This window comes from Drosophila nasuta, chromosome 2R (genome assembly GCF_023558535.2).
Source record: "Drosophila nasuta strain 15112-1781.00 chromosome 2R, ASM2355853v1, whole genome shotgun sequence".
NCBI classification, from domain to species: domain Eukaryota; kingdom Metazoa; phylum Arthropoda; class Insecta; order Diptera; family Drosophilidae; genus Drosophila; species Drosophila nasuta.
In genome coordinates, this window is record NC_083456.1 from 16,920,744 (window position 1) to 16,944,916 (window position 24,173).

At 41.1% G+C, this 24,173-nt stretch overlaps 1 protein-coding gene across 2 annotated transcripts in view; it reads left to right on the top strand.

Annotated features, from left to right (window-relative positions):
• Positions 1–24,173, top strand: part of LOC132786228 (uncharacterized) — a 38,519-nt gene that overhangs the window by 5,072 nt on the left and 9,274 nt on the right. For both annotated transcript variants that reach the window (XM_060792695.1, XM_060792696.1), the window contains 6 exons: positions 14,367–14,476; positions 17,974–18,072; positions 18,704–18,839; positions 18,909–19,045; positions 19,819–20,035; positions 20,541–20,749. In XM_060792695.1, coding sequence (XP_060648678.1) covers positions 14,367–14,476; positions 17,974–18,072; positions 18,704–18,839; positions 18,909–19,045; positions 19,819–20,035; positions 20,541–20,749 — 908 coding nt within the window. The remainder of the gene's footprint in view (positions 1–14,366; positions 14,477–17,973; positions 18,073–18,703; positions 18,840–18,908; positions 19,046–19,818; positions 20,036–20,540; positions 20,750–24,173) is intronic.

The window sequence follows — 24,173 nt, forward strand, 5'->3', positions numbered from 1 at the left end:
TATTTGCATATTTATTGCTCGAACAGAAGAACCCAATTTGTAGATTGTTGTGCTTATCAAAAGTAAAGCATTTTTACAAACTTACAAATATTTAAAAGAAAATATTTAATGTGCTAAAATTACGCACTTTATTTATTAATGCTTTTCATTATTTGTAAATTAGAAAATGACTTTTACAATTCCAACTTTCGCTCTTTTAGCTATTTATCGAGTCAAGTCAAAAGCAAACGTAAATTGAAAACTATTAAAATGTCAGCAAATAATTACGCTTGGCAGAAGCTGCATAAATCTGATGGGGTCTTATTGCCAAATCCGCCACTAAAACGAACTCAGCCAGAGAGAATAGTCAAAAACTGCGAAAGCCAACGAGGCGTTTGCAGTGCAAAATGGTCATAATGTGACACTTGAAGCAAAAGCGCGCGAAATTTGCCAGTTGCTCTGGCTTCTGCTGCTGCTGGCTGCTGCTGCTATGCTTTTTGCCTTTGCCTTTGCCTTGAACTGTCGCTGTGTGAGTGGCGAGAGAATGAAAGCACTTTATCAAAAAGGATTTACTTGGCATGGCCGAAGGAGATGCTTGCATTTGCCTTACGCTCGGTTTGCTTCAGTTCGACTCAATTTTTTTTGCTTTTTACATTTTTAAGTTGCCGCCATCGCTGTGACAGTTTTGTAATAACAATAAACGCAAGAAAAGAAATCGATTTACCATTTTTCACTAAATTTATGGGTTTATTAAGAGCCACACAGTTATTGTCCTTGCTGCCTTTTGTTGATAGGGAAACGCGCCCTTTTTTTGCCGTTCATATTATAAAAAATACGAAGAATAAAGCAGAGAAAAAAATTACGTCGTGAGATTTTTATTTGATTGCTGGTGCCGCAAGGAAGCGGCTTCATGAAAGTTAAATCCGCTGCTGCTGCGCTCGCTGCTTTGATGTTGCTCTTGTGGCTGTTTTAATGAGGCTTAATAAGCAAGCCCCGACATTAGCAGCAGAACAAGAACAACAACAACAAGAACAGGAGCAACAGCAGTTGCAGTATAAATCTTGGCTAATTCAACCCAAATCACAAAAACGCGTTGGCATCGCCGGCAGACATTTGTAACTGGCAGACCCGAAATAAATTTCAAAAAGCCATAAATTGGCAAATGGCACGCAATGGGTCAGCAAACGCTGACAAACACTCTCAGCAACAGCAACAACAATGCGCTCTACTAAAATCGAATTCTGCTGGCCAAATGTAAATTGACTCCCATGGCAAATGACAAACAGCAGTGGAATGTGCTCAAAGCTGGGACTCGAATGCTGTGCAGCGAAGCGTTAATTATTCGTCCGAATACACTTATGAACATTGAGAGCTGCCGCTGAGCCCAATTTCCCTTCAGTTTCAAATACAATTCTGAAGTCGAAATCCAGAACCCAAGACCATGCATAAGCCGACCAGGAATTTTCCGACGCATTCATTACTGGCCACATTTTGATTTTTGGCATAAAGTTTTTCGGGCTTTGGTAGAAAACTTTTAACAAAGGTCGAGAGCATTTTAAAGTCAAACGCTGCCGGCAATTCATGCAAAATGAATGAGACCTGCTGGTTAGCAATGACAAGTTTAGGATTTAAGGGATTTAGTCGGACGCCTACTAAGCAGCCCTGTCCAACAACCGTTCAACCTTCCAAATCTTCCGCTCTCAACCTGCCAACCAGCTCTGGCCAGAAATGGTTCAAAGGCTAAATTGATGACGCATAAATTTGTGTGTGCCCCCAAAAATCTGAAAATACTTTACCCACAAGTGTGGCCTGTGGTCAAGTCAAATAAACGACAAAACGACAACATTGCCAGGCGAAGAGATGGGCTAAATAGCCCCAAAAACCATTCTCAATTTGGTACAGCCCTGTGCAAAGTTTAATTTTTAAAAGAAAACTCATATTGCTGCAGAAAAAGGGTTTTCAGGCAACACCTACTACCCAAACATACACACATGTGTATGCAGATGTAAACTTTTCAATTGTTTTAAGCTGTAATAATTTTTAAAAGAAAACTCAGATTGCCTGAGATGAGGATGTAAACTTTTCAATTGTTTGAAGATGTAAACATTTGAATCCATCATACTTTAAACTTTTTGCATTTAAATTGTCAGCAGTGATTTTCAAACATTCAACTTCTGACAGATGCAAGATGTTCATACGCAATAGGCAAATTAGGAACTATTGAGTAGGAAGAGAAATTACATGTATAATAAAGTACACATATTACTCTCTTTAAATTATAGAAAATTAATTATTAATTGAATTTTGTAGTTGTATTAAGGTTAAGCAAAAAATTTTGTTTTACTACATTTGCTGTTTTTATGCTAGTAATAAGAATAATAATCATAAAAAATGATAAACTGCAAAAGGCTTTAGTTTTTCTTTTGTTGCTATGTTATGGTCACTGAAATATGAATGTGTGTAGTTCACATTTTATCACCAGTTGGACATCATCAGTCATTTTTATGGCTGACGAGCGTGAAGCATGGCATATGAACTTTAAAGTTTATTGTGTTCATACTCGGTATTTATTATTTGTTTATTATTTGGCTTGCAGCGTGTGAAATGGAAAGGAAACGTTGAGATTCATATTCACGCTGTTGTTGTTGCTGTTCAAACCATCTCGATTTGCAGTTTCGATGTTTGCATTTCACTTTCCCACAAAGCTGCAAACGTTTTTAGCACTTTTAAAGTGCTTCCAAGGCGGCAATGTGAGAGTAGTCATAACAATTTAATCACTGCCAAAGCGTAGAACAATTTCCAGCTCGAGTCTCTGCATATGTATTTTATTTTATTGCTATTACGCACACACACGACACTCACTCACACAGCGAAACAATTTGCCAGCAGAAAGCAAAATTAATTAAAAACGCAATGACTCTGCGATTGTGTGTGTTCGTGTGAGGGTGAGATTGTTTGAGTGTGTGTGTGTGTGAGTCTATGTGTGTAAATGATGTCGGCGTATGGTGGGAATTAAAACAAAAACATGTCTAGGCACTAAAAACTTTATTAAGCCTCAGCGCTGAGGCAAAAAATGACACATAAAATGGCCGAAAAAAAAACAACAAAAAAAAAAGAGAAAAAAATAATAAAGGAAGCAGGAGACAGGAGAAAGGCTCGCTCTTAGCGATGGGGTAGAGTATACTGAGTGAAAAGTTAAACATGGGCGGAAATGTCACACATACAAGCCGCACCCTCCTACAGACACACACATACACACACACACACACCCTCTATACATACACACCAAGAGACGCACAAGACTATAACAAGCTGGCAAACAAACAAACAATAACGACAGCAAATGTGGAAACAAAGGGCTAGAAAAGTTGGCTGACGATGAAGCCGGCAGCGACGTCAACTGCGACGGCAACGGCGACGTCGACTGTGACTGCAACTGCGACTGCGACTGAGCTTGCTGGAAAGGAAAAAAAAGTAAACTACACATTTTTATTATGCAAAGGGGACGCAAATGAAAGGCAAATGTTTTTGTTTTTCCACTCGGCTGCTGGTCTCTGTGTGTGTGCGAGAAAGCGTGTGTGTGTTTGTGTGTATGTGTGTGCTCACTTGAAAGTATGTATTGTTAACGGGTCGCATAAAGGACTGCCAAGCGACTGCCTTACTGCTACTCGTGGTGAGTGTGTATGAGAGCGCCCTAAAGTAGGCAATAAAACACTAGCTGCTAGCTGGTGAAATCTAGGCACGCCCACAAACAAGACATGACATACAATAAGCAGCTGTGTTGTCAGTCCTTTTCCCGACTGAGCCCATTCTCCCAGTCTTTGATGAACAACTAAAATGGGCCAAATAAAGTGTTATTACTGAAAATTGACTCAGCCGCATGAATTGAGTGTGACAAACAACCAAAACGAGCCGCACTCTTTTCTTTTCCCTCTCTCTCTTTCCCGATAGAGTAAAGCGAAAATAAATAAAACAAATCAAGTGAAAGTACTGAAAGCCTTGCCTTGAATTAATGCATACAATTTCAATTTAATATTTAAATGGATTGCGAGATACGTGTGTACCATACTATATTAATCATAAGCATTAAACACAAGTCTTTCAAGCTGAATCTCTCTGGTGTATAATAAGATTATAACTACCAACGAAATTTCTTTTAGACTTACTTTAGCAAACAGTTCTCAGCATATATTTAAAAAGAAATTGCGCATTAAATCTGCACATGGTGAGACCAGTAATTATGTATTTTGGAATTAGGCTAATATATGCAGGCATTTAAATTGTACTTGGGAGTACATCTTTTAAATTTATAGTGATTCGGGTTAAGTTGCCCGGGAAGATAAACATACAGCTGAGACTAAGATGTCGACGGGCGGCTGTGACGATGCAGACAAAGACGAGCCTGACAGCTGCCTAATTAATTTGACTGACTCTTCATGGAGCATGCTTTAGATGTTGCTGCTGGTGTAGTTAGCTCCTAATGATGCGGCTTATATGTGTGTGACTGAGTGTATGTGTGTGTGTGTCTATGTTGTGAGTGGGGAAAGCCAGTCATTTATCTAACCGACTGTGCAATGGGCATGGACAGGACCAGCTGAGTGAGCGAATGTTAGGTATGTGTGTTTGGGGTGTAACTGTGATGATTTTGCGGCTCTTAACAATGTTTAATGCCTGCAGTTAATATGCGGCAGGTGACTCGGCGCAACTCGATGCCAGAGTCAGAATCAGAATCAGGAACAGCAACAGCAACAGCAACGGCCTACAGCCTATTCGCTACAGCTGTTAATGAGCCCATAAGTTGATGATTTAGCAGCTGTTGCCGCCCACAAGCAAACACTCACACGCACACACACAGAGCCACGCAGAGACTCTTACTCCTAGCATACACACGCACTTCTCTTGTATGAATAAAATATTTCATGCGTCAAATTCAATTAATATTATAAATGTAGGAAGCTTATGAATATTCGCAACGGCAGCAGTCTAAGCCAAGATACTTGACTTGCCGCCGCCTAGAGCATGAAGCACGCGTCGTATGCATAATGTGTGTACCCAACTCTCAGGCTTTTGTGTCAATATGAGAGCTACGAGTGAGCTAGCTCACTGCTGAACTCATTTTGGCGCTTTATTAATTGCCACATTTGTGCAGTTTAAGCATTGGCTTGACTTTAATTAACGCAAGCCAATTCCAAGAAAGAAAACCCCGAAGCGTGGCAGCTAGCACGCATTTCATTGGCTTTGCGTTGGCTAAGAATTTGTTTAGCAGGTTTTGTGTGGCTCACTTGGCTTGGCGAGCATTTAAAATTCTGATCCAAACTCAATGCCAAGTGCTGGGCTAAGCTGCTTAGTATTCATCAAGCTCTAGCTGCTGCTACTGCTGCTGTTTCTGCTACTGTTGATATTTATATTGTTGCTGTTGCTGCTGCTGTTTTTGTGGTGCTTCACGCAACAATTGCCAGAGCTCAAGAGACGGCAATCAGCGAATGAATGGCGGACCACAGCCAAATCTCAGCGTTGCTCAATAATTGTGTATTATGTTGGCAACTCAAATACTCAACTGTAACAAGAAACAGCAAGAATATGCGAGAAAAGGCAGAAAGTCAAATATGCGTCAATTGGCAGCCACATGCGCACTCAAGTAAACACAATCCTTAAGGAATTACCAGCAAGAGTAATAGCACAACAGCAGCAACAACAACAGCAATATGCTGGAGTCTAAATCGCTGCTGCTTAGCTATAATTGGATTTGTGTGAGAGAAAGAGAGAGCGAGAGCAAAATGCACAAGGAAGCGAATGCAGAAATAAGCTAAAATTAAGCATAAATAATATATTATATTATGAGATATTATGAGATGTGCAAATTATCACGTAAAACTTTAAGAACTTGAGAACCTTGGAGCGCCAAAACTTTTTCACTGTAAACTACAAACAAAGCGAGACACACGACCAAAACAATTTATGCAGCGCCGACTTGAGAAAATGGGCACTTGGGAATAGGGCCCAGACAGAGTTTTGCCGATGTTTGTATTTCTTGAAAATGAGGAAGAGTACAACAACAACAATAACAACAAGAGAGCCCACACAAACAGGGACACACTTGAATGCCCTAGCACTTCTGTCTGCCTGCCTTTCTGTCTCTCCGTCTGTCCGTCTGTCTGTCGTAGTAATTGTGGGCCCAATGCTAATGCCACCTTTGGGCGGAACGAAATGAAAATGCGTAAATTATTGATTAGAATCACCAAAACCAGAAGCCAAAAACCTGACTACATATAGATTTTATGATCGCCCCGACTGATTGTTACGCCTTTTGTGAGTGTTTTCTCCGCCTGGCTGAATATAAAAATATGCTAGCCCTTGGCTAGGGATTTGTTATGCGACTGGTATGAGGCCGGGACCATGACAGGGTTTGGGTACGGTCACGAGTCGCATAATGAAGGCACTTTGCGTTGATTTTTAAATGGCGCCCGAGTCCCGAGGCAGCAGCTGAAATTGGAATACAAACAAAAGCTATGCTTGCCATTGAGTGTGGAAATTCTTCTCTCCCACTCTCTCTCGCTCTTTAAGACTTGTTCAGCACACTAACACTCTGGCACTCTTTGTTTCGCACAACAAGTTGACCAGCTCTTTATTGGCACTAAACAAATATGGCTTTATTATTGTGGTCATGCGTGTTCGACACTGCAAACTGCGTCATTTTGTGCTCCTGCTCAACTCTAATGCGCATTTATCGCTGTGCCAAATGTCAGAGCGAATCATTTATACCATCCTCAAATATCAAATACTTGTAATCACTAAATTCAGCCACCTAGACAAGATCTGGCTAATGCTTTGCCCCCCGCCTAGTCTGGTTTTGTTGGCAGGCAGCAGGTGCTGTCAAATGTCATCAAAAAGTGTGCCCAGCATTTTGTTAAAAAAGATGAAGCAACCAACAACAATGAGCAAAAAAAAAGGAAAAACTACAGCAACGGCAACATCCTTGGGCCTGTGGGCTGCGGGCTGTGGCCTGTGTGCCGAGCATAAATGTCAATATCATCAGAGGACTCTGGATATGCCGCAGGTCCTGTGGCTTCCTCGTCTGTCGTCTGTCGCCTGTCGCCTATCGTCTGTCGGACCATCGCTTGGCCCATGTTTGTGTCGCTGGCTTAATGCCTGTGTAGATTAGAGATAAGGGCAACATCAAATACTGGCATTTCGGCAATGCGGCGCAAGGAATTTGCTTAGGCAAATTACGTATACGTAACACAATACTACAGCTGTGGTTATACAAACAAGTTGAAATTTTTGGTTTTGATATCGGTCGCTGGCTGCTGTCGGCCAAAAAAGACTTGCCTAGCCATGACAGGCTTTAATTAATTGTCCAGGTGGACCCACTTCTTGCCTTCGCTCGTTCTCTTCACCTTTTCAATTCAGAGTTTTCCTCAACCTGCTGAAAGTTTTCCATTTCAATTTTTCCAAAAACATCTGTGTCGCACTGTACTGCTGTACCACCGAAATAATAAATAATTTTCTGCTGTTTGTCACTTCGCTTCGCTTCGTTTCGTTTCAGTTCTATTTATTTGATATTTTTCCACAGATTTCGAAATAAACAAATCCAAGCGCTGACCGCACCAGAAAAATATGTGGAAAATGTCACCAAAATGGTTCGTAGTCCGTATATCCTTTAACTGGTTTTACGGGCATTTATCATCAATGATTTAAGCGCATTTTCCCAAATTGATTGTAAAATCTTTCAGAGGGAAATGAATAAATTTGTTCTGGCAGCTGGTAGCCGCAAATGAGAAGTTGTCAAGCTCGAACAGCGTCAGAAACGGGCATTAAAATTATATTATACACACACACACACCATAACCACACACTCAGGCACCCACACATTGCAGTTACTGACAAAATTGCGCATTCGTCGTGTGGCCAACAGCCAAAAACTGAACTGAAAAATGAAAACTGAAACTGAAACAGTAACAGTAACAGAAACTGAGACCAAAAGCGAAACCATTCGCGCAACTAATTTGCAATGTTTGCTTGTTTATTTTTCTGTCTGTCAGTGGCTGTTGTTGCTGTTGCTGGCACTGGCCAACGCATTAATAAAACATAATTTCGCTTAAAAGTAATTTAAGCACTTTTATGTGTTTGCCAACAACGATGTCGGCTACGTTGCCGTCTGTCGTCGTCGTCGTCGCCGTCGCTTGTCGGTTGCCTTTGCGTTTGCTTTTCATTTCTATAATGGTCTGCATCTTTACGAGGCAGGTACAGGCAGGCAGGCAGGTCCAGGTCCTGGTCGCACTCACTGGTCCGATAACTGAGGGCAACCCACACACATACACAGACACACACCAACTCACATAAATACTAACACACTCAGTCATAGAGTGGGGGGCGGACTCTGTGGCGCATGACTAACACTCGTTATGAGATTCATGGCCTACATGTGTTTGCTCCACGGCCTTGTAAATGGGCACTGGGCGTGCTGTATGTGCCCTACGTGCTGGGCGCACCGATGGGCGTGCCGTGGTTGTGCTGCAGCCGCCAGAGCGTGCCCTTGAAGCCATTTTCTTATGTACTTACTTATAAACGGATTCTCTCTTTTTTTCTTTCCGTTTTTTGGTTTTGTTACAACTACAACTGGCGGTCGGTCTGCCTCGGTGGCGGTCTGACTGCTTTGTTGTTGCTGTTGCTGTTGCTGCTGCTTCTGCTGCTGGAATGGTTGTAGTCACTGCCAGAACTGCCGGATGACCAGATAAAATTTTCAAAACGGGATGTTTGCTTCCCGTTGCGCTGGCACTTTCTTGTTTTGACCATTACATTGGCTACTTTTGTCGGCCATACTCATATACAAGGTTGGTTTTTCTCTCTCTTCTGGTTATGATTCTGTTACTGCTGCTGATGCTGCTTCTCTTTCGGTTTCTTGTGTGCGTATGTGCATGAAAAAAAATTCACGCTGGTTAGGTTCTTTGATTTTTTATTTACAGAAACTGATTTCATTTTCCAAATGTGATAAAATAAATATTAAATTGAAAATTGTACTCGAAGGTACAAGGAAATCAAATGCTCTCAATAAAACTTTCTTTCAATTCAAAAGAACTTTCCACACACATACATCCATTTCATGCATTTGTTCACATTAGATAATTCTCTTTGATATATGGAAAACTAAAGACCACTTATCTTCATGATGCCGACGACTGCAAGTAACAACTACTTAAAATTCACAGTACAGCCGAATAACTTTCATACACTTCTTCTCTTAGTTCCACGCCTCGTATACTCAACGTTGTTGAGCCGATTTAGCTTGCATAAAAACAATAGCTTAAATACTTATACATATACATCAGTTTATGTGTGTGTATGTGTGTTTGTGCGCGCGGGTGTGTATAGATATATATTTTATTATATTTTTTCCGCACCCACCAGTTGTTCAAGGACCGTGCAGGCCACTTTCTTGCAAAGGACAACCATTTTTCTTGGGTTCTCTATTGTTGTATTCGTTTCCCTCCGAATGTGGCTGTGGATGTGTCCGTGTTTTGTCTCTCTGTCGCCCCGCTGTGTCCGCTACATATTTAAATTTCACGCGCGCATACACAAGCAAGGATAAACGGGATTTATATCCACTAATGCCTGTGATTTGTTCTATAAAATTACTTTATGCCACCGACACGTTGCCTGCAGACCTAACTTTCGTTTACTTTCCCCATCTATTTTTTCTGTTATTTTTTCATTCTTCTCTTTTTTTTTTATTCTTCTTTTGTGCATAACAGCAGCAAAATCAGCCTAAATTTACCAAGCGACTGGCTTGGCAAAACATAACGACTTATGGCTTTATCCTTTCGCCTTGCTTAAACACAGCTCCTTGAACTTTTTCCACCTCTCTCCACCTCATCCTTGAAGTCGTTTAGGGTAGGCTTTTTAGCTCATGTGCTGGGATATATGTAGGTTTATTATTACTGTTGATATTTCCTTGGCCTTTTGTCGTCGTGCAAAAACACTATAACCACATTGATTAGGTTTTGACCATTGTCGATCAAGCATAAATATAAATTGAAAAGCCACAAAGTCACTCGAGTAAATCAATTAGAAATAAACTCACTATATAAAGTGCACAATATATCTGTACACATCTACCACACTACTACAATACAACTGGAAACTGAAAAGTAACTGGGGCAAATCAAATGGCAATAATGAGCAGGAAAACGCCCTTAGAGTGGGAAAGACAATGCCTGCCTGTCTGTCAATCAGCCAGATAGTCTGTGAACTAATGAACTTCTGCAGAATGTGCGCATATTGCTTATAAGTATTACTCATTTCGTGAAAGAAGGGGCAGGGCAGGGGTGTAGGTCAGTCGTTGTGCTTGGTCTGCCAATCAACCATAATGATTCAACATTATATTGAAAAGCAACAGAGTGTCGGGAGTTCTGTCAGAGTGCTTGCTAGCTGGCCATGGCCAGCATGTAGCCCAAATGACAGACGGACAGGCCGGTAGGGAACGGACAGCACTCAGTGCTTACCACTTCAGCTGAAGGGCTATAATTGCGTTCTGCGTTGTCATTGCAACAGGCGTGGCACACACACATACACTCACACACACACGGATAGTTACATATAACAGCGAGCGAGTCATCAGCCACAAATGTGGATCGCTTATTCGCTTTATTCTTTTGCTACATTCTCATTGGGGGGGCCTTTTTCCACTCTCTCTCTCTTTTTCTATGTCCTTAGGCGAAATGTGACTGTTGAGCAGCTGCCAAAGTTCAAATATTGATTTAGCAATCAATTGAAAATATGAATACAATCGAGCAGCAGCAAATGCTGTTTATGGTTCTCTGCTCCAGACTGTTGCCACAGACATTGTTGTGCCGCCCCTTGTGTTTGTCTTTGCAACAATAATTTATTGATGTTATTGCAATTAGTGCCTAACCAGCCAACAGTTTACAGTAAACAGTTCAGCACAAAGAACTCGGCCATAGACAAAAGTTTTCATATTCCCAACTGCTGTTCACCTACCGAATGCCATCAATCAATTTATTTTATGGCTTTTGTTATGTTTTAAACACAAGAATTAACAACTCAAATCTGATGAGTATTCAATTATATTTAAAGTTTTCTCTTGAGTAATTAAATAACATTTTATATGCGATTTGGTAAGTCTGTTAATCAATCATTAAAGTGAACGTAATGCTACTAATATTAAATTAAAACAGCATAAACATTTATTGTTTATCTGAAATCAAAGGCTTGAATTTCGTACTTTTTCCGAGTTAAGCTTAAGCTATAACAATTTATTGGATGGATTTTGTGTCTTAAATTAACAGCTCAAATCTAATGAGTTTTAAATTATATTTTAAGTTTTTTCTTGAGTAATTAAATGACACTTAACATACAATTTAGTAGAGTCTGCTAATCAATCGTCAAAGTGAACGTAATACCATTATTAATATTATTATATCTTTTTAATCTGCACTAAAACATGAATTGATTAGCTTACGAGTTTAAGAGATTATATTGAATTTCGTATTTATGTTTAGAAATTACTCCGACCTAAGCAGAAGCCAATTCAATTTATTTGATTGCTTCTGTGTTTTAAATACAATAATTAACAGCTCAAATCTGAATTGTATTTAAAGTTTACTCTTGCGTAATTAAATAACATTTCGTATGCAATTTATTAAAGTCTTGCTAATCAATTATCAAAGTGAACGTATTGCTTTTATAATTAAATGTTGCTAATCTGCACTAAAATAGTATAAACATAAGCTTTCGAGTTTATATTTGTCTTAAAATTTAATAAAGTTGAATATTAAAGGATTTCCTTGAATTTCTTAGTTATTTTTAGAAATTCTGGGAAATTTGCGTATTAAACTGAAGCCATATGCATATCTATGGCTTCCTAAACTCATTCCACATTTTCAAATAAAGCAGCAGCAGCAAATATGCTGATGTAGTTGTTGGCACAACAGACAGGCAAAGCCTCGTTGGATAACTGCAACAGTTGTAGATTGTGGGCGGGCAAGGCTCACTCTCCCTTGATTAATGTTGATTGATTGATTATTTGCGTTTTGCTGACATGCTGCACGCTTTATTGTCGCTCGACTTGTGGAAAATCATCAATTTCCGCTTGTAAAACACGTACACCACGTACAACAAAACGCTCGCGCTGTCGTTGTCAATGTGAGCTCATTTTTTTCCACAGCCACAGCTACAGCCAAAGTCAAGGCGGCAGCAGCAACAAGCAAGAAGCAAGGACTTTAGTTAGCCAACACTCTGACGAACCAAAGGAGATTCGCCGTGGCAGGCAGATTGTAATGAATATTTCTTTGGCTGTGGCAGGCAACGCCACAATAATTGCGGCGGGTGAACATCTTGTCAGAGGTTGCGACGCTATAAAGTTTGCTTCGTTTTTCATTTTTGTTTTTTAAATAAATATAAAGTATTGGCGAGCTGCCAAGTCTGGCCATAGAAATGGATGTTGAGTGTGGCGGCATTAATGCCAAATACTCGACACGATTATCCAGACAGGAGCCGAAGCAAGGCAACGGGCAAAAAGTCAACCAACTCGTGCTCCAATTCGTTCCATGACTGTGTGCCCTTTGGCCCTTTTGTTGAATCATGGGAGACCGTGGCTAGGAAGAGGAGGAGGAGGTGTCAGATGAGTGAGAAGGGGAGGCGTTGATGGTTGGAGGCTGCAGGCTGCGGTTTGGCTGTCGAGTCTTGGCCAGCTGGGCATGATTGAATTTTCGTGAATTACTGCTCGTTAGCGTGCGGCACGAACACGTACATACACACACATACACACGCACATACACACATACAGATGGCAGATATGCTGAAGGGAATGCCACAAAACCAATGAAGGCTTGGCATGTTCGCTGTGTATTGCAACAAGTTGCCAAACCAAACGGGCAACAAGCAATGTTCCAATGTTTGACTGCTTCGCCGCCTTTCTGCCTGCCTGCCCGCCTGCCTGCCTGTCATACACTTGACGTGCTTCATTTCATTTGGTTTTCTTGTTTTCCGCTTTTTCCCATATTTTTCGCGCTGCCTGACACGTTTTTTACTTACTCAGTCGTTGACATTTTGCGTGACTGACGACAGCAGCGTGGTGTGAATAAATGAAAATGAAATTGGCGCCACTTTGTAGGCAATGTGTTTGCCTTCTGTCTTTTTGCCATTTGCCATTTGCTATTTGCTATTTGCCGTTTTGCCATTTTTGGTGTCTTAATTATGATTGGAATAGCGGAAATGCTCGATGGTAAATGGATCGCAGCCCAATTTATTGATTCCCCGCTGCAAAGCAATTTGCTAATTGTTACAAGTTCGAACCGAGAACTTTCATCTCTGCCAGATGCCGTCGGTCATTTAAGTAGCTTTCGAAATTATCATTTTCTGAGCAGTTCAAGTGCCAATCAAAATGTTTTGCCAACAGTTTGCAACAGTAATTTAGCATTTAAAATATAATATATGTACATTTAATGCTTAACTTTTAATAACGCAGATTCATTGCAATATTGCTGCCGGAAATAACAGATAACCGTCGAAACGTGATTTATGAGCATATAAATTATTTACACAAAGATTAGTAGCTAATTGATTGCACAGCAATCGCAAGTCTGATTATTGAGTAATAATAAATTTCAATAAAACAAATAAATAACCCTTACTTTCAAGAGCTTTGTGAACAATTGATTTTTCATCTTATTCATGTTATTCAATGCTTGCACTTCAGCAACAAATAAAAAAAACGAAAGCACAAACCGAAACAGGTGTCGTCAGAATGAAAAGCAGAATAAAACACCGTAAAACTGTGGCTGTTGCTGTTGATGGCCTTATACTCATATTTCCCAGCGAGGCACGTCACAAGCTTGGTGCATGCCCCACGTAAATATTTGACACTCAATGACTGTACACGTCCACTCACACTCGCACAGACACATATTTCAGAATCACAAACACACACGCTCAGAGAAAAGTATTTTTGGAATGCAAGCGAAAAATTTCTTATGTGCACTTTGGCAAACAAATTAAGATTTATCGAGCCGGTCCGGGAGGTCAGCCCCGGGGCTATACCCAATAAACTGGCAATTAAAAAAGGTGGCTGCCGATGAGGTTCAACCGTGTTGGCCGCACTTAAAATAGACTGCATATTTGGTCATGTTGTTGTTGTTGTTTTTGCTTTTGCCTTCACTCTTTTCATTGCCGTTGCTGTTGATTTTGTTTTCATTTTCATTTTGCTTCTGCGTCTGCTTCTGCCATTTAATGGCGTTTCAATTAAGCCGCAATTGAACGTCGATGCCGTGGCGCTCTCAGAGAGAGAGAGAGCGGGTCGATGATGTGGTTGCTCTGTCGAGTCTATTTGCAGCTATTAAAACCGTGTGTATTTTCTTTATTTCCCCTAGATGGACAATCGGATGTGAATGTTGAGCTGGTGGTGCCAAGGTATGTGGAGCGAGGCTCAAGTGCCACATTTAAATGCAAGCACAACGTGGAAGAAATGGTTTTATTTAAGGTAAGTTATATTCTAAATAAATTTCGAAAAATATGAACCGTTTTATTATTTGCATTTTATTTATTTGCTGTATGAAACAAGATTCGGCGCACGATCAAGTTATAAATATTTACTTTAGTTTTGTTTATTAATGTTGCATGCGATTTGGAAGTTTAAATTGAAAACGCAACCACGACAAAAGCAACTTCCTTTGCCTTGTACCACTTTGTGTATAAAGTTTTTTGGCCATTAAATGTTCAGGTAGCTTCTGAACGTTGCATGCCACCATTTCGGGTAGGAGCGGAGGCGCTAGAGACAGCAACGGCAGAGAAATTGCAGCTGTCAAAGAACGGTTGCATTCAAAGAGCGAACTCCGCGCCGACTTCAGCCCTGACCCCGACTGTCACTTCCGCTGCTTCAGTTTCTGTTTCAGTTCTGTTTCTGTTTCTGTTTCAGTTTCAGTTTCGGTTTCAGTTGCGACAATTAATTTCACTTCAAGTCTCTTATTACTGTCACGAAACATCAAGGGACACGCACAGGCGTACAGGCCCCCCTAAAGGCAACGCATTTGAATTTATGGCAAATGAGCTGCTTAGTTTTCCTGCCACATTGACCCCAACGGCAATGTCGAGTGCCTAGCGCCGAATGCCAGACTTTGGCCTGCATACTTTTAGTTCAGTTGAGCTCAGCTCAGTTTAGTTCAGTTCACTTCTGTTCTGTTCTGTTTAGTTTAGTTTAGTTTGGAACTTTGTGGCACTACAAATCGTGGCATACAAATTCAAGGCCAAGCCCAAGCACAAGCACAGCCAGAAGCACCGCCAATGGCTCCTCTTACAGAGAGACGAAGAGTGGTGGAGGTTGTGCTTGAGGTTGTCATTTTGTTCATTCTAAGTACCATAAAAGCGTACAAGTTTTATGGCGCAAAAATGCCACAAAGTTGAGTGTTTTAGAGCCGCACAACTTATTGATTTTTGTGCCCCAAACCACCTCAACCACCAAAACCACAAAAAGAAATGCCGAAAATGAGAGAATTCACTACCAAACTAATCCAAACTTTATGCAAAATAATAATTTCAAATATTCTAGAGCTGACGAATGTTTGAAACACAAAGAGAAAATTAAACATTTCAAACTGACAGATAAATGAAATCATTTGTTAAATATTTTCTAATTTAGCTATCGCTTTGCGTTGTTATTTCAAAACGTTTGTTTTGTTGAAGCTTTCACATAAAACAAGCTCATTACAATTCCTGTGATGGCATTATTCTGATTGCTGACAAATTTGTAGATACACCTTGCGGAGGCGAACAATTAGTTGGGCGCTAAAATAAGCGCAGCATTTGCCGTGTTTACATGTAGACATTAGTTTATTTGGTCAGCTGGCGTTGGTCGTCGACCGTTGCCCATTTTGGCGGCCGACTGCGACTCTGTGACTCTGACTGTGACTCCGACTGTGGCTGTGGCGATGGCTAATTAGTATAATTGACTATATAACCGAGTGCGCTGGCTTCACTCCAGCCAACTCGTTTTGATTCGAATTGTTGCACGAAGCGTGGCAAATTGTGTGGAAGTGGCACTAAAAAGGCAATTAAAACGCAAATGCGAACACACTGAAACTCACTCAGACTACCTTCTATATACATAGTTAGCAGACTGTGGGTTTTGTCGCGTCCGGCTTACACATGTTGAAGTACACTTTTGGGCGTATAAAAGAGTCGCCGCGAAAAAAAAAAAACGAAAAGAAATATATATACATATATACATGCATATATAAATTAAATAAACTAATTACGTTTCAAATGGCAGGCAGGGAGGCAGCAGGCTCAGGTCCGCATTAACGAGCTTTTGATTTGCCAGTGGCACAGCGTACAGAGTGCAGAGCGTATACTGAAAATAAGCGGACTAATAAACACAAACAAAATAATATAAAGTCAGACCATGCCACAGCGGACACGCCAAAGCTAACACATGCCAATCTCATGCTTGCCTGCACAACAACAATAACAACACCATTAATGAGAACAATAACAGAGTAACGGAGTGGGTGGGGAGAGCTGGGCAGGCAACAGGAAAATGAGCTGTCGCAGGAGCATTGCGATCCCCATGGAGCCAACCGACCGACCAACTGACTAACTGTCAGATATGGCGGGACGAACTGTCGCATTCTGGGGACAGAGTTTGATTACTTTGTGATACCCACTTTAGTTATTAAGTATTATGATTGTAGCCATGGCGCCAAAAATATAAGTGTGTTCATATCATATCGCTGGGAATTGTTTCAAAAAATTTCCACAAGTGGCTGATAAAATTTGATGCGCATTTGAAAAGGGGCAAAGCGAACGTGGTTACGACCATTGTGGTTGCATGTTTATGTTTGTTTTGTTGTAAGCGTCCCCTGTGTTGGGTTGAAGCGTGTGCTTTATCGATTGTTTCGCACACAATACACCACAATACACTCACGCGTGAGTAACTGCGACATTTGGGATACGAAATTACGCATACGCCATGTTTGACTGCCGTTTCATCATTCGTCGTTCGCCCACGTCGCCAGCCACAGCCAGGCATATTCAAAAGGGACATTAATATTATTAAGTTGCATGCAATCAATGCAATTTGCGAGTCGCATGTCAATCAAACCAGCTACAATTTCACCTCAGTCTTTAATGGAGCAATAAGGATAGCTCTTTAACATGGCCCTTGTGCCATTGAGTTTAGCAGCGATCCGTTGTCACACTCGTGACCAAAAAGTGCAATAAATAAATGCTGTGCGTAATTAAAAACCCTTGATAAGCGCCGCTCTCAAGGGTTGCATCGCGGTTCGTCGCCCACCCCAGCAACCAGGCAGCCACGCAGGGGAGAACTTGTTCGCAGTTTTAAGTTGTGCATGAAAATTAATTTTCATTTGCATTTCATATTTGTATTTTGCAGTGGCTGCTTTAAGCCCGCGCTTCGCTGGCATCTCCTTCACTTGGCAACTTGACTGCAACAGTAACTTTTTGCAGTCATACTCGTGCATTCATGTCGCTTTCAGAGATCTCGTTTTTAATTACGCAACCAACACAAGTCCCTTCGCGCCGCCGCCACCGCTGCTGCCACCGCCAAATGCTGTTTGCAACTGATGGCTGACTGCTGCCTGCTGCATGCTGCTGGCATTTCAATAAAACCTTCTATTATTTACTGTTATACAGTTTAACGCGCAATTTAATTGTCGTGTTGCAAAAACTTTTGTGCAACTTGTTGCAAAGTTAAATTGTATTGCTATTCTATTTTTTTTCTTTCTATTTTTTCAGTTTTTTTTTAGCAATCGCATTAATTTTATCATCAGATTTTGTTTTTGTTGTGCTCGGATTGTCTCCCAAACATGATGAATTATTTAATGGTTATTACAATTACTCATGTGTACGCATCGAGTGACAGCAAACATCAAAATTGAGGCAGTTATTCAATCACTGTCACACACAGACCGGCTATCGAACATTATTTTTAATATTGCCATATGAATTTTGGTTTGATTGCAGGTGACATGGCTAAAGGTTGACAAGGGCAAATTCTTCGAGTTTATAAATGGACGAAATCCGCCCTTTCGCAATTCAACTATTGAAGGGGCTGAAATCGATGTAAGTATCTAAGAAGCTGACTGGCAGAAATACCAAAACGTAACATTGCCATTTGATAAGTGAAAAAGTGCCCCCAACATTATCGATCGCTTTTCTGTTGATATACAAAGATAGATACGGTCACATAGTATCGAATTATTTATAGTTGTTTAATGTACGACAATGTTTGAATATCTAAATCAATATCTGTTACATGTCATGAGCACTGTGTTCGCATTATTCGTTTTACAAGTTCTCTTTTCGAATGCAGCAACGGATTGTAATTGACTTTGATTACACTTTGAATTATTTAGTAATTTTTCCGTACAGAGATTGCTTTTACGTTTTACTCCAAACATTCAATCAACAATTTGTGTACACTAAAATATTAATTAAGTCAACTGCAAGTAAACAATTAAGGTTGAATGCGGCAAAGACTCGGCGAAGAAATGAGCATTGTGTTTATTTTTGGCTCCATCGTTTGCATAATGAAAGAAGTTTTTGTGGTTCATTTTGGTAAATTACAATTAATTATTATGTAATTGCACACGAGTTTATTAAGTATTCACTCGGTGGAGATGCGATGAAGGTGTGGATTAAGCAACTGTGTGTAATTTTGTATCATATTCTTAATGCTATTTTTATTACACAGTGGGAACGTTCGAACGAAACGCAGGTGACGTTGAAGAATGTGCAATTCGATCTATCCGGCCAGTTCTATTGTGAGGTCTCGACGAATACGCCCATCTTCACCAAGCCAAGCGGCGATGAGCTGATGACCGTCTACTGTACGTAACAATTGTCAGTTGATTTCAAAGGAACATCCCCTAATTGTTGCTATAATTTTTCTTACACAGTGCCTCAAACAGCGCCTCCCACTATTAAGTTCCGCAAGCGCACACCCTTCGTCATTGGCGAGAAGCTTTTTGCGCTGTGCAACACAACTCGAGGCAGACCGGCGCCTCACATCACCTGGCTAATCAATGGGAAAAAGGTGCGTATGCGTGATATTTAATAATCGACATCGTACATATGTTTCTTTTGTATGGGCGAGTGTTGAATGTATGTGGGTGAGTGTTTGTTTGCGTGATTCAATTTTATTTTACAAATGATGGCAATATTCGTTTGCAGCCAAATTGCATAATGGCTGGACAATGCTGGCCGGATATAGATATGAAATGGCTGTCAGGGGATGTCGAAATGTCAGTGGTACTGCATTAAGATTAACATCAGTTTAAGCCATTTTATAATTATGGCCTACATGCGCGGCTCATGGAGCTTTCATTTTAATTACCCAGATCCAGACCCAAACTCTGGGTCACCCAGCAGCTGCTGCTCCTTGGCAAAAGGCAACAGCAACAGTGAAAGAGAAAAGGAAATGAAATATAAATAAATTTATTATATCTGCCGTTGGCGCACAGAATATGGAAAACTCTAAAATGAAATTTATTCATAAACGCGCACCCAGGCGGCCAGCAAACTGACCGGGTATTGCCACTGTATATGTGTGTGTGGGTGTGTGTGGGTGGGTGTGTTTGTTGAATTTCTGGACGAGAGAGAGAGAGAGAGAGCGGAGAAGGATGTACAAGTGAGGCTTGTGGGTTGGGTGCAGTGGGATTGTACCCACTGTAATATAATCCATTTTTAATTTGCGACCGTATGCAAAAGTTTGACATTGAATTGACTTTTATCCGCTCTTTATTTAACATTGCAATTTAACATTCATTATTATTATTCTGCACCCCTAAACAACAACTAACCTCGAAGGTGGAGGAGAAATATGTTCGCACGCATCACGTCTACTCATTCAATGGCAAGCATCAACGTCGCACGCAGCAGCAGCAACAGACACAGCTGACTCAGCAGCAGCTGCAACATTACTATCAGCAGCAGTATTATAACCAATATCAGTCCCAATACCACGTCCCCCACCTCATGGATCGCTACGACAAGAGTTTGCGTTGGGGCGGTGCACGCCCAGGAGGTGAGTACAATAACCGCTTGCTCAACTGGTGGATACTCTCTTATTGTGTCTGAGGGATGGTGGTGGGGGGAGAAAAGTTTATTGTGAATCAATCTAGGAGGAAAATCGCTGCCAGAGGCCAGCTTAGCGAAGCTTGGAAACATGTGTTGCAAATCGACTTAAGAAATGCTAAATTTAGGATGAAATTTGAGTTATGAAAGTGAAAGTTTGGAAACAAAAGTTTTGATTGAGTTGCAGACAAAGTGACTTCGGGTTTTTGGCGCTGTGAATGTGCTAAACGTAGAAGGTGATTGACGGAAGTATCTTAAACCCATGGATTCATGTGGCATATTTTACAGGCCTTCACAGTTTGTCGCATTATTATGTATTGCAAGGAGAGGGACAATGCAGTAAAATGTTAAATTGCGTAATAGGTTGCTGCATTGGCAACATTGACACTTGGCAGCTGCATCAATATTTGCTTTAATTAGCTGCATTGTTAACGATTGTGACTTTGCCATTGCAGATGATTTCTCACACTTTGCCCCACATCATGGACACGATGGACATGGCCATCATGGTGGCGTTGGCAGCATCTACAATAATCCGTTTAGCTCGTTGGCCAATTACCATGACTTGGGCGAGATACACGAGATACATCAGCGCAACTATGACATGAACAAGAAGCATATGGAGCAGAAGAAGCAACAGCAGATGGAGATGAAAAAAACACAGGTGAGTCTCAAGCTAGGCCATTAATCATCGTTTTGTGTCTCCTTTGGGATGCTTGGCATAAACTGAATTTTATTTATGAGCTATACAAATTAAAAAAGCTGCAACTTTTAGCTTTTAGCTAAGCAGCCATTGAACAACTCCTGAAAGTATGCAATGTGCAAAGCTTAGCACCCTTCACCCCAACTCCAGCTAACCCCAGGAATTTGCCGGTTCCCTCTCCGCACTGTACACTCCGCACTCTAGTAGTCATCTAGCTGCAGGTCTTTTGGTTTTGGGTTGTAAGGTTGTCTTGCTTTTTGTTTGGTTGTCGGTTACTGAACCAGCTGCTCAGTGCCCGGCACAAACTTTTCATATTCTTATCAATTTCCCCAGGTTGCGTGTGTGGCGTGTTTATTAAAGTTTCCTTATCTACGGTCTAAAAGGATTTAGCTTGTGCCGTTGCCGGTGCCGGTGCTTGTGCTTGTGATTGTATTTGTGTTTAGTGCTTTGGCTTGTGCTTGTGCTTGGGCCGCGATGTTGGCACATTGTTAAAAGCGTTTGGCTGACATGCTGCCGTTGCTTATCCTTGCAACCTTTTGCCTTTTATTGTGGAGCGTATAAATAAATTTTGTGGCATGGCTGCTCCATTCCCCCATTCTCCATTCCCCATTCTTGGGCGACCCTCCTCGAGAAGCCGTGTGGCTGTTGGAAATGTTTACGTGGCGCGATTGGAAGTGAAACGTAAATGAATGCAATAAATTATTTACGCTCACCTGTGATATTAAAAATCAAGAAGGAAAACTTTTCCAATATACCAACTTTTTCAGCGCAACTTTCAAAGCCATGAACATGCGTGTGTATGTTATGTAGAAGTATAAGTGCCGCATGTACGTGTGTATCTCTGTGTGTGTGTGTGTGAGAGAGTTTCAAGTGTATGTTCTTGAGTCTTTGAATGCGAGAACAAGAGGTCGTGGCGGCAGTTTAATGACAGGCAACGCCACAATTCGCCTGGCTGCTGCCACTGCTGTTTTTCGCAGTTCTTTGAAGTTGTGTGGTCGTGCGCCGCATTCACATTACACATACGCCACGTGGCATGTTGACTTTTGCGTAGGCCAGCTGGGAAATGACAAGCTACATGACAAGCTACAGTTGTGGCAAACTGCAAGAGAATTCCAACGAAAAAATGCAACTTCTGTCCCCCACATTCTCACACACTCGTACACAGTCGACATTTTGCCGAGCAAATCATTTGACATTTAGCAGTTACTTCGTACCTCCACACAGCATTAAATATCGAGTTGATTTCCTGTCAGCAACAGTTTTTGCATTTCCGAATTCCCTTGGCGTTGGGATGTGAGTGGAAGACGGTGCTTGCTTAATTTAGCCGTAAGTGAAAACCATGATTAACACACGCGCCATTTCCTTGCCGTGGCTTTCGGCGGCAATCGGGGCACACTAATTGCATTTTCCATTTGCAAAAGCGAAATCAAAAAGGCAAATGCAAAAAAGGCATTTTATAAATAATTTGCCACAATTCAAAATGCTGCGAGTGCAATTGTGAAAGCGTGGAAAACTAATTTCGCTGAAAACTTAACGTTAATATGTAATAATTTATATCGAAAGAGCACGAGTTTGCTCACGGGCAAAGCATAAGCCAGGTGCCCATGTGCTGTGTGTGCAGTGTGCTGTGCATGACCTGCAGCCTTGAAATGAACCGAGCAACATTACAAACACACACAGAAGGGCAGACAGAGAGAGCGAGTGGGAGAGAGACAGAAAACAGGGTGTGGCCAATGCGGAGTTGCAGCTGATTAGCATATTACATAATAGGAAACGCTTGAAAGCGAACAGCAGTTAGATATGCGACAGGTGAAGGGAGCGAGAGGGCAAAACTATGAAAATTCGCAAATATTAAGGTACATACAAGTACACTGGGAAAAAAGTATACTATAGACGAATAGGGACACCCTTTTTGCACTGTATGGATTCTATTTCAGGCTGCTGGCTTATTTACGTATGCGTGTGAATGTGGGCGTAATTGCAGACACGCCCACTATTAAAACTTGGGGCATATTTATGCAACACTCCCGACACTGTGTAAAAAACTATAAAATGCGCAACCAGCAGCAACAGCAACACAAATAACAACAACAGTTGCTACAACAACTGAATCCAAAGGCGGCAAGTAACGGTCACGTTTGTGTTTACAGCAATGTGCATAAATTCAAATGTGTGTGAGTGCCACACACATCACACATACACACACACACGACACACAAGTGTGCCACGTTGTTTATTAAGTTTATGCTTAATACACTTGCACACAAATGCATGCATACTTGTGTGTGTGTGTGTGTGTATTATGCTTGTTATTTTATGCAAATGGAATGTCAATGTAGATCAACCAACCCCTTGGAGCGACCTTGTGGCACAGTATGGTTAGTTGAGCGCTCGAGTCGAGTATTGAGTATACGACGTGTGTGTGTGGCATTGCTGATGCACTGTAATTAACCGCTTAATTTGATTAAATAGTTGCCCTGACACGTTTTAATGCAGCGTGCATTGCAACGCCCAATTAAACTGCTGACTGAATGAATGCTGGCCATTTGTTTAGGGCTTTTGTGTCTATGTAGTTCGCTTGACTTGCCTTACTCGTTGTACCTTTAACGGTGCACCATGAAAGCAACGGAAAAAGAAAACGAAAACGAAAAAGAGCAGAAAACTGAAATAAGTGTAGCTATAAAACAACAGCAAGCAACTGCAACAACAGCGGCAACAGTGGCACGACTATAAAAGGCATAACACGTAACACTGAACGTTCTTCTCTGCAGTTCAGAGAGCGAAAAGAGCGGAAGGCGGGACCTAGCATACACATACACACACAGGAAACACCGCCAGCCAAGGGCATATGAATGGGGCATTTTATGCAGTCAAAAAGTAGTTTACACGTTGTTGCACAATTTATGTTTGTGCAACACGTAAGACTGTTCCACCAGACGCAAGCCTGCAGAGATAAATGCGCACAGACACAGACAGACACATATGAACAACTATATAAACACATATGTATATGTGCCAGACAGCCTCTTATGTCTATGTTACGTTTGTCAAATGCCTACATTGTTTTTCTTTCTTTTGCCACCTTTGTCGACTCCTTCAACAATGGGGCGAAACCTTAACAAATATTTCTCAATAGTGCAACAATTTGAGCAATTTACTCGATTTTAGCAACATACTCGTATAGCATAAGTTTCAAATTCAAAGAAATTTAAGCTGAACTTTTATCGACAAGTTTCTTTTCGAACTTTTTTCATAAATGTTCAACAGTTAAAGCTTTGGATATCTTGGCATTCAACCACACGTTGTAGTTTACCACGCCCACTTTGTTGATGTTGCTTTCGCTGTGTGCTGGATTTCTTGGCGGTCTTCCTTGGGCAAACTGAAA